The sequence below is a fragment of the Rutidosis leptorrhynchoides genome, chromosome 6 (assembly GCF_046630445.1).
Source record: "Rutidosis leptorrhynchoides isolate AG116_Rl617_1_P2 chromosome 6, CSIRO_AGI_Rlap_v1, whole genome shotgun sequence".
In the NCBI taxonomy this organism is placed as follows: Eukaryota; Viridiplantae; Streptophyta; class Magnoliopsida; order Asterales; family Asteraceae; genus Rutidosis; species Rutidosis leptorrhynchoides.
This window is the reverse complement of record NC_092338.1, coordinates 381,132,838-381,144,854: the sequence shown is the minus strand read 5'-3', so window position 1 is coordinate 381,144,854 and position 12,017 is coordinate 381,132,838. Positions and strand designations below refer to the sequence as shown.

At 33.4% G+C, this 12,017-nt stretch overlaps 2 protein-coding genes across 2 annotated transcripts; both read right to left on the bottom strand.

Moving 5' to 3' along the window:
* Window positions 1–1,062: 1,062 nt before the first annotated feature.
* LOC139854946 (protein kinase dsk1-like) lies at window positions 1,063–5,584 on the bottom strand. Its single transcript, XM_071844215.1, is given in 9 exon segments — window positions 1,063–1,378; window positions 1,469–1,516; window positions 1,657–1,862; window positions 1,865–1,973; window positions 1,975–2,499; window positions 2,700–2,790; window positions 2,927–2,970; window positions 3,394–3,406; window positions 5,520–5,584. Coding segments are annotated over 9 exon segments (1,233 nt in total). The 3' UTR covers window positions 1,063–1,246.
* Window positions 5,585–6,569: 985 nt separating this feature from the next.
* LOC139854945 (14 kDa proline-rich protein DC2.15-like) lies at window positions 6,570–6,950 on the bottom strand. The gene has a single exon (XM_071844214.1). The coding sequence runs from the start codon at window positions 6,948–6,950 to the stop codon at window positions 6,570–6,572; it is 381 nt and encodes a 126-aa protein (XP_071700315.1).
* Window positions 6,951–12,017: the final 5,067 nt, after the last annotated feature.

Genomic DNA, 12,017 nt, shown 5'->3' with positions numbered 1-12,017 from the left:
AAATCTAAACCCTAAACCCTAAACCTAAACTCTAAACCCTACAACTTAAATCTAAATCCTAAACCCTAACCTAAAACCTAAAAACTCTAAACCCTAAACCATAACCCTAACCCCTAAACCCCTGGAAATGAAAGTGCTTTGATATTTGATAAGCGTCTTGAAATGTTTATGATGGTTGCAGAACAATAAAAATCTGCCGAGTAATGTTTAAAAGGCATCAAAATCCAAACCCAAAACCCTAAACTTAAACTCAAAACCCTAAAATCTAAACTCTAAACCTTAACCCTAACCTAAACCATAAATCTAAACCCAAAACCCTAAACCTAAACTCTAAACCCTACACCCTAAATCTAAACCCTAAACCTTAAATACTCTAAACCCTAACCCCCAAACCATAACCCTAGCCCCTAAACTCTAAACCCCTAGAGACGAAAGTGCGTTGATTTTTGATAAGCGTGTTGAAATGTTTATGATGGTTGCGGAACAAGAACAATCTGTTGAGTAATGTTTTTTTGGATCATCAGTTTTTTTGAAGCATAATGATTAAAAAGAGAATAGTGTATGTGTATTCTTCTTTTCTTTCTTCGTTTTCATGTGGATTCCTAATTGTTTCCCACAAATTTGAACTTTTTTAATAGATTTAGACGTGAAAGAGTAAGGTTTTAATGTATTAATGTCAATGTACCCGAAATTACATTACAGTTCTAATATACTACAGTATATAAGAATGATAGAAAAACAGAGGAAGTAACAAAATTTTCTTATATTATTATAAAAAAATGATTAATTGATACTATAATTGTGTTTTCATAATTATTATTCATCATTGTTTTATGTGGTTTCCTCTTTCGTCTTGGAAACTCCATCTTCACTAGCAACTTCATTGGTAACTATGTTACCTTCTTCTTCAGGTGCAGTGCCCTGTTCGTCCTCAGGTGGTCTATCTTCTTCATCGCCTTTAGCCTTTTGTAGCAAGCTCCAATACATGATGCTTGCAGTTAATATTAGAATCATCTTTGGGTTAACCTGTCAATAAAAAATTAAAGTTCGTTGTGTAAAATGTTTTCAAAATTCACTAGTACATATTATGATGATGATATAAAATACACCTCATAGTTATTACAATTATGGGTGCAACCGGGATTTTATTTTACTTTATTGTTAACTTGGATGTTTCTCAAATGTCTATCTTTCACACACACCAATCAACTACATATTTGATAGACTTAAAATTTTTCACATCACTTTACATAGAGTTACTAAACTCGTATTTCTCCTTAAGCACCTTATGTAAAGGCCTAAAACGCAAGCCAAAAAAATGTCTTAAACCACCATGTCGGTTAAAAAAGTCACGAGAGTAACGTCCACCTAAAGCTATCTGCATTAAGCTTGTCAAGTTATAATAAACTTACACAAAGATTATTAAAAAATCACATAGATATAGATTAAGCAAATGATTTAAGTAAACCTTTCGAGGCATCATTCCAAGAAGTTCCATCATTAAGGCCAAGTGATCCTGTGTAGCACAATCAATATATTTAGATATAGCAGTAGATAAAACAACCTTAATTAATGTTTCAAAATTACTAACAGAATAAAGATTTTAAACAGAGAATTTAAATCTTTACAGATTTTTTTTAAACAAAGAGAACGTACCTCATCCCTATCATAGTTATCACCACTGTGAGAATCAAATAAAACATCACCAGTTGGTAATTCGAAACATATGCATGCAAACGACCACATATCAGCAGAGGTCGAGTATTTGGAGCCTATATATTGTCTTGTTTGAATATCTCCAGTAAATTTCTTATAAGTCCAACACGCATTACCAAAATCAACTAACTTGCATTTCACATCAACTTCTGCCTTGTTACCAGACTTCCTCTTCCATTTCCTTTGCGAGTATCCAAACACGATGACGTGACAACCCTGTTTGATTGTGAATAAAAAACATCAATCTCATTTGTTTCAGCTTAAGTCTTCTTTACCAGTACCATTTTGGGCAGCCTTCTTAGCCTTTTTCTTGATTTTCTTTTTCTGGTTTTTAGTAAGATCACCACTAGAAACCTTAACTTCTTTTGAAGCCACTGAATCTATTAGTGGTGCACCTGTTTTTGTTCTATCTTTTTCTGGATCAATCATGGACAGAAGTAAAATGTTTTCCGGTTTAAGATCCGTATGTATAATAGAAAGCTGACGATGCAAGTAATCTAACCCCCCTAACACATGGTAGCAAATTTCCTTAACCTTTTGTAAAGGAACCCCTCTATAATCCGAATACTTGATTGAAGTCAAAAGATTATCACCTAAATACTCAAAAACCATACAAACATGCTGCGCGTTTGGTCCAAAATGTTTAAAATGATCCAAAAGCTTCACCGCACATTTTTTATGATCCGGATCCCCTTCTGCTATCTGCTTCAATATTGTAATTTCATCCATCGCCGCTTTAGTATAATGTTGAGCACTCTTTTGTACTTTCAAAGCTACATATCTCTACAAACCAAACAAACAATCTTATTTCCATTCATTAATTCAACATAATCACAAACAACAATACAGATTCATGCATATAACTCATAGAAACAAACACAAATACATTGAACAAAACCTAATCAAACTATCATCATATAAAAATGCAACACACACAGAAGATAAATTAAAAATATATAAGACATTTAGAAAAGGCGAAATACCTTCCGGAAAAGCCGATGAGCAAACTTGAAGCGATTAACTTGTAGAAGATCGAGGAACGGGAAAATGGCGAGTGTACAAAAGGAAAAACGGCTGAGAAAGATGCAAAATTAAGAGCATGCAACAGAGTCGAGTCGATGAAGTACAGTGGTGGGTGTTTAAATTTTTTATGCGAAAAAGGAAAATAAAAACAGAAATAAAGAGTAGAAAGGCGAAGCTAGACACGTACCTGGACAGGTGTATAACACGTGGTTGTTTAAAAAAAAGGAAACCCTAAAAGCCCGCCCAGAATCGAACCTGAGTTAACCACGAAACAGAAAACACCCCAAACCATTTAAGCATAGCAGTAACCTATGATTAATCCCAATACATATTACTTAATTTATTCGAAAGGCCAATCCAGAAAACATGAAACGACAGATATCTGCGAGCTATTTAGTATATAAAGAGTAAATAAAGGTAGCAATTTCAACCCATTTTTTTACAATCAAAATTTAATATACAATCAAATATTAATTTCTTCTCACACCATATAGTTAAAAATAAAGGTAGCGATTTTAACCCATTTTGTTAAATAATGGGTTAACATTATTACCTTTGGGGTGCAAGGAAGGTAGAGTGGTTATCTGCCTTTCAATAGATTTATTTTCAACTGTATTCTCAACAACCATACGAAACTGCTTCATTAGGACTGACCGTCCGATAACATCTACCAAAATTAAGAGCACATATAATTAAAAAATAACAGTAGAATTTGGCCAACTCTATTTGCAAGATGCTATCAGTGGGAACCTATTGATATGTTGGATTCGTATCACAATCCATGTTTCAATTGTTAGAATAATAGCATCTTTTTACATGTGATAAAACCAACATTGTGAAGAAAATTAAACAGTAGTTGGTACCTATGATGAATAATCACCTGTTGAAGAGAATGTTGCGATGATGAATGATTTAAAGATTTTGATATTAATAGGTTTAAGATAAAAATGTGACAACAAGTTGTTTCAGTATTATGAAGTAATGGTAGCAAATAAAGAATATCATTTGGAAGTTAGAAATCTATTACCTATTTAAATCTTTTCGATCTACGTTTCACAGCCGAGTTCCTTCCGTATTCTGATCTTTATGTCCATTCTCCATTTTGATCAACCCATTTAAACCAAATGGAGCCATAAAAAGCATCTCAAGTGGGACTTAAGAAATGTATGTACTTCTTGTTTTACCTGGACAAATCGCGATCATCTTAGATTGGGCATGAATTGATAAAACAATAAAAAAGAAAACTTGAATTTAAGGCAAATGAGGACTTACTCTATAAAATAGTAAAATCCAAAGAACCACCAAGAGCATTGAACTTGGTCTTCTTGCTTCAGTTTGACTCCTCAAAGCTGAGGTCTCATGCTCCAAAGCACATTTTTTGAATCAAGAACTCGTGAATATCATTAGTTAGTTAGCATAAACCGAACAATAAGTATTAGTCCTATATTTCTCTACATTCATGGTACCTGAGGTGATAATGAGGTGATAACAGATAAGTACCATAATCCATTGAATGTAGTTTGATATTTGGTGGTCATCCTATACATCATTAACTGCATGATAATTTCAATTTGGAGAAGTATATCTTTAACATTCAGCATTTAACAATCTCATTATATTAAAACAACTAATACCAAATATCCACCTTAGCAAAGAGAGGAAATAAAGTCCCACATAAAATATTTCAGTGCATTAAAACCACTCGAAATGCGACACCAACAATAAAAACCACAAACCCGAGTATTCAAGGAAAAATAAAATTTATTTTCCTTAGCAGCAGTTATGGGGAATTGTTTGCCTCGAAACCCAACTCCAAGCAATCAACAACATAGATGATAATTGTTGTTAACTATTTAGCGTAGCAAATAAACACTTGTTCCTATTTTTTTTTTTTTAACTACTCAAGTACGGAGTATTTCATAAAAATGTATTATAATCCTCTTTTAATCAACTGCATATGAAGTTAACACACAATTCATTTAGTTTTTCGTTAATTTGTGACCCACTGCAAACCCGAAGGCCACCAGGACTACAAAGTATTACCTCTTCATCAGACCATAGAGCAAAGCTCAACTTCCTTCGAGTCAATGCTTAATGAATTCCTATTTTATACCAACTTTTGGTAACTTGAGCACACATTTTTGTGATTTTTCAGCAAGTTCTAAAGGCCACCGTCTTTGAAAGTTGTAAGAAGATATCTAACGAACTGGATTATTAAGTTCAACGAAAGCAAAGCAATACACAGAACACCTTTGATGCATATCGGTTTTCATACAGCTAAATATCAAAACAATCCAAGTTAGCATGTCTACATCGTAATAATATAATAAGATCACACTAAAGCAAAATACGACCACCTAGGTTTCCTTCAATACAAAAAATTTACATGAAACACTCAATCTAAAAACCTGCACATAGTTGTTGAAGCTTTAAACTTCAGAACAACTAATTAATCTACTTAAACACATCAGACCAACATGATAATGAAATTCAACGAAAGCAAGAGCCTTTTTGAGGTCTTTATACTAAACCACAAACATAATTTCAAATTATGCCATATAATAAAGCATGGTTGATTCTTGTACTGCTTTCTTTTAAATGTAAAAGAAAAAAAAATCTATTACTCCATATTATATGAAAGGATCAAATAATAGATTGAATGCAATACCTAATTCTGGAAGATCGATATGTAATTCCAAAAGAGTAATGTTATGCAGCGATATCAAGAACCATCAATTGAAAGCTATGCAGCGATATCATTAACATAAGCAATCAAAAACCTTCGAAGATACTCCTCCTGAATGAAGATGATTGTGTGAGAAACAGTTCCTGAATCAATCTCCATTGACAATTTAGTGTTAAAGTGTATATTTGATTACTCCCAATTGAACGAACCCTTAATTTTTGTTAGAAGCTACCGTTTTTTTTTTTTTTATTATAAGGATATTTTAGGGTATTTATTAGCTAATTTTTTAATGAATGATTAATAACCGTTAGATCAAGGGGTATTATAATGTAATTTTCTAATCTAATGATAATTAAGAGTGTTTTGAAAATATTTATTAGGTAATCCAGACTCTCTGTATATAGTGATATAGTGATAGTGATAGTGATAGTGACAGTGACAGTGATAGTGATAGTGATGAAGTTGCTAACAAAGTGGGTTGCGTTTGTTGGGCCGAGTTGGTTTGGGCAACCAAACAAGACCCTATCTACTTTTTGAGCCTTATATCAAAATAGAACTAGGCAATTAATTGGTCTAGATAAATTTATGGGCCTCCATAGAATTGGAACCAATTATTGGACCATACACTTGCATTTCAAAATTGGGCCTAACTTGGAATCATTCCATGAAGCGATGAAGGTAAACAGGCAATTTATGCCTTTCCAATTCAAAAACATACTCGTATTAAACTAACTAAATAAGCAGTAGTCTATGGCATCAAATTAAATACCACAAAATTTCTGGATAATACGTGTAATTCAAATTTAATAGTGTTGCTGTTATTAGTATTGTTAACCAATTGTTAATGTTAATTTTTTTTTTTATTTTTTGAAAAAATAACAAGACTAGAAATGCTGTCATTAAAGGTACAAAACAATTAATTATCATATCGAGTCCAAATTAATGAAAAGGTACAATACATTAGTAAATCAAACATTAGTAAATCGAAGTACTACAATGACATGAACATTTCTAAGAAATGCAACAAATGACTTCGAAATCACAACGAAAAGTAAAAACATCATAAAAAGGATAAATAAATCTTGACAATATAGTTGCGCCTAAAGACAATGCCAATACAGGATTGGTCATTTCTTACACATTTCTAGGCACAAACAAAGTCCTTTGGGACTTCTTTGCCGCAAGCGCTAATAAGCAAGCTAAGCGAGATAGGGATATTAATGTTAATCCCAAGAACATTGGCTTTTAAAGCGGTGCAAAGGCAGATAGCAGCTTCGAGGTTTAGTAGGTCGCCAAGAATCGAGCAACAAGGGTGACCAAGTGGCTGACCGACAACGGTCCCAACTGAATCATTAAGCAACTTAGCACATACACCTAATTTTAAGGCATCCCTTGGGCAAGTTCCCTTGGTAGGAGTTGGGACAGGTTTGGGTGGAGGATTTTGACAAGTGAAGCAGGCTTGTGTGGCTACAAAGAAGAGGAGGTTGGTGGCTAGGAACAGAGTGGAAGCTTTGTTGAAAGCCATTGGTGGTTAGTTAACTAACTGTAAAAATATGGTTAGTTGAAGGAATATGGGGTGAGGATTAGTATGGGATTCTTGGAGGTGTTTATATAGATAAAGTTGGGTATTATTTTATTCGTAATTAATTGATTAAATATATGGAGTACTTATCTTCTAAGGAGATGTATTTCAATGCATGGAGCACATTGGATACAAGTTAACCAATATTGTGCTTGTGATCCATGTTTGCATGTGAAGGAATGTAGATACATTTTTAAAAGTTGATAATCAAATCTCGATTGGCAATACTTCAAATTATATTTAAATCAGTTGGGGTAGCTAGACAAATATTTTGGACCTGAACTTACCAAGAATCCATTACATTTTCGCCAGTTAGGGGTGATAAAGGACTCTCTAATCATCCTGTTACTCTGCTATACTAAATCTTGCGCAATTTTTGGTCGTATTGTTCATTATCAATGTCGTATTAGACAAACACTATCGTTTACTTTTTTTTATTAATGTTGGAGTACGAATCGAGTTAAACAAACGAAGGATTGCTCATTGTTGCTATTGTGCTACTCGCAATTGCGAGTGTGGAGGTCGCGATCGCGACCTGGACTTGATTAGGTTTCGCGAGTGGGAAAAATCAAATCGCGACTAGAGATCAAGCTTGAACAGTGACTCGCGAACGCGAGAGTTGTGCTGGGAAGAGACTCGCAATCGCGAGAAAGGGTCTGGGCAGCCAGAATTTTCTAGAACATGTTTTCTTGTTCTCAAAATTATTTCCTTGTTTGTTTTCTCCTATAAATATCCCATATGTAACCTGTAAAGAAAGACCACGAATTTTATCAATAAATAACACTCTTTGATTGGTCGAGGATTAAAGTAATCATTATTGATTACATATAACCTCGTATTCTCGTATATTATTGTTCTTGCTAGTGTCTTTGTGTTCATCACATATTTTTCGTTTATTGGAAATGGGTTTGATAACTTGGGGTTATCAAGTCTTGTTAGGGCTCACCTAGTCGTTTCCTAACAAGTGGTATCAAGAGCTCGGCTTACGAGTTTTTCGGGAATCATGGCGGAAAAGAGTGATGTGAAGATCGATCGGTTTGATGGAACCAACTTTAATTTTTGGAAGATACAAATTGAAGACCTTCTCTATCAAAAGAAGCTTTACCAATCCTTAAACCGGAAGGAATGGATCAAGGCGAGTGGGACTTATTAGATAAGCAAGCCCTAGGAGTTATTCGACTTTCTCTGGCCAAAAACGTCGCTTACAACATCGTGGGTGAAACCACAACGGCGCGATTGCTTACGGCTTTATATAACATAGAAAAGTCATCCGCTTTGAACAAGGTTTTCTTAATTAGCCCAGAACCAACTGAGGCTTTTTACCACTCAACAAATAGTTCGGTGGTCTATTTAATTATTAATTATTTATTCTTTTCTTCTTATTTTATCTTTTGTCACTTTTTTAGAACGTCTACTCACACATTTCAATAGGAACTTTTTCCACTAACATATAGACATGTGAGGTTCAGTCCCAAGAATTTATGTACCTATAACGAGATCGAGAAAAAGGTCATTGGACCCTAACGAATAATATAAGATATTTTAAAAAAAGCCGGTAGACCCCAACAAATAATATAAACTAATTAAAAAATGCCTAAATGAATGCTGGTGGATTTTGATTTCTTTTTTTCTGATGCATTTGATTGATGTTTTTTGGTCTATTATGACTCGAGCAGTCGATCACTTTGTTCTCACTCCTGACCACCACGTGAGACATGTTATCTACTTCTAAACTTAACCTATTATAACATGAACAGAGGAGCACGTCAACATCGTTAAGACAATGATGACCTTTTGAAAAGATTCATAACTAACTTGACTTCGAAGTAAGAAAATGTAGTCTATATGACACACAACCACTAGCATCAAACGTATATAACTGAATAACTGATGCATGTAGTCATGGGTAAACTAGAAAAAATAATGGCCAATGGTCGACCATAGATCCTTTGTCAAATAATTAACCAATGGCAATTTCTTAAATTTTGAGGAAGGATCGATCTGGACTCCAGATGCAATAGGGCAGAAAAAAAAAGTAACAGAAATAATCGTAAATTTTTATGAGTTTCTGTGCACAAATGATTCTACAACCAATGCATATTTTTATGAAATATTTGAATCTGAATAATTATTTATTGATGACAGCCATACAATGAACTCCCGTGAAGCATAAACATACAACATTTTAACATTTAACGTGCAGCATTGGATTCATGAGTTTGTCGTAATTTAAGAACAATCATTTATCTATTCATATAAGTGCAATATATCTTGGCACTGTATTACCTAAAATATCATAACATTGTGCAACTTGTCCTGCACTTATTCGATAAATTGCACCAAGTAGGCAAGTACGTAGATGTTGACAAAAAAGAGGTCCTAAATGCTCCCGCGTTACATCTTTTGTTACATACGAAGTCTCTTTCAAGCATTTTAATTAGTACATATATGTCTATCTATATTTGAATATTTGGGAAAAAACCGGTCAAGATTGAAAAATTATATAGCGAGTATTTAATGTAAAAATATGAAATAGCTAGGTGCAGCAAAGTCTCATTTTACTGATAAAATTTTACTTCAAGATTTTGACGTGACAATTTGTATAGATGTCATGTACGTGTATAATTTATATTTTTTATATGATATGATAGGACAGTACGTCAAAGTACAAATACACTACGGGAAAAAAGCTTTTCCCGGACGACTCTTGGGGACGATTTTTCGTCCCAGAAAGTCTTCCCGGACGACACATCGTCCGGAATTAGTCGTCCCGAAAAGTTCGTCCCGGAATGTTTTTCCGGACGGCATTTTTTTCTTCCCGGACGGGGGGTGGGGCCCACATTGACTTCCAACGCTTGCCTTCGTGGACGCTTTTTCCGAACGACACTTCGGGACGACAAATCGTCCCAAAAGAAATAATATTAAAATAATACTAATTATTTATTATTAATTATTTATTAATAACAGGAAAAAGGAAAAAAAAAACCCCGGACGACTCTTCCTGGACGACAAGTCGTCCGGAAAGCCCCCTGCTGTTTCGGGACCAATTCGTTTCTGCTTTTTCCAGCCGTATTCGATACGGCACATTTCAAATATCCAAACCTGCTAAATAAATAAGATTATACTTTCACAAAATACCACAATAACATTAAAAAAAATATCCAAACGCGACAATAATTATCCATACATTTTAAAATCCGGAAAAACTACAATATCGTTTACAAATCAACTAAACTTAACATAATTGTCTTGCAACAACCGGAAAAACACCCAACAAAAGCATACTTGTCTTCAATCACACCAAACAAATTACAAACCGGCAAATGGATCGTCATACAAATCATCATCATTGTTACGGCTCGGGCGCGGAGTATTGGAATTGGAAGTACCTGTAGGATACCCAAAATTTGGTTGAATATCGGGAGGGACTTGAAGATTATTAAAACGAAAGATTTGTTCAATTTGACTTGCCGTGTAGTATGGTTCCATTGGTGGTTGGTGGCTCCGACCGGTAGAAGATGAAAATGTGGAATTACTTGCCGACTTTGGTAACTTTGGCCCCACTCCGCGTTGGTGTCCGGTTCGCTCACCCAAAACTTCATCCATGATATCGGTCTCGTCTCTTCCCGGTTGTTCATTTAGCAATCGCTTCATTTCTTTCTACAAGGTTAAGCAAATATTAATATATATATATATATATATATATATATATATATATATATATATATATATATATATATATACATACATACATATATATATACGAATATACTTATATATACACATTTCAGGACTTTATATATATATATATATATATATATATATATATATATATATATATATATATATATATATATATACGTTTCGGGACTTATATATATATATATATATATACCATTTGACTTATATTTATATTTATATGTAGTACACCAAAGTTTATGAAAATTTATTACTTACGTAATCCTGTTTTGGTTTGAAAGCGTTAGTCCACGTGGTTCCGTCCTTGGGTTTGCGCAAGAGCTTGTAATTTTTGATAGGACCGAAAGGTTGCGGACTGTGCTTTACCTTATTATCGTTCTACAAACACACAAAAAATAACTTAAATGTATATAAATCAAATAACATATTTTTTAACATTTTATCATTTATGTAAAACATTAAAAACAAGGAGGTTCAAGTAATTTACCAAATGTTTAATTATCGATTTGCTTCCATGCAAACTGTGGTATTGGACACAAGACCGATTTTATGCATTTTGCTCACAACGCTTTTGGTATTCTTCGTTAAGCATCAAGTCAACAAAAGGATTCCAGAGTTCGGCTTCAACGTCCGGTGGTGGGTGGGAACGAATAAAATTCATATCATTAGGAAATTCGTTTACAAGGTCTTTGTAATAACCTTGTTGTTCACTTTTTGCGTTTTTCCATCTATCCCCCGCTATCTTGTTAATAGCAGCTCGGACTTGTTGTTCTCTCTCCGATTGTAGCCAAGTTTCAATTTTAAAGAAATTCTACGAAAAAAAATAATAGATATATTAGAAGATTGTATATAAGAAACGCATATATATACATATATACATACATATATACATACATATATATACATATATATATATATATATATATATATATATATATATATATATATATATATATATATATATATATACACGTGTATATATATATACGTGTATATATATATACGTGTGTATATATATACGTGTGTATATATATACGTGTGTATATATATATATACGTGTATATATGTATGTATATGTATATGTATAAGTACTAATTAGTTAAACTTACGCGGATATTAATCCAAACTAATTCTTTTGAAGAACTTGGCACATCCGCCCAACACGCGTAATGTTTCGGGAACTTTGTGAAATGTCCCGTTCATATTGATTATAAACGTTCCATATTAATTGATTTCATCGCGAGGTTTTGACCTCTATATGAGACGTTTTTCAAAGACTGCATTCATTTTTAAAACAACCATAACCTTTAT

Bases quoted from the DNA above. Each gene is read 5' to 3' on its own strand.
- LOC139854945 (XM_071844214.1), bottom strand. From the start codon at position 6,950: ATGGCTTTCAACAAAGCTTCCACTCTGTTCCTAGCCACCAACCTCCTC.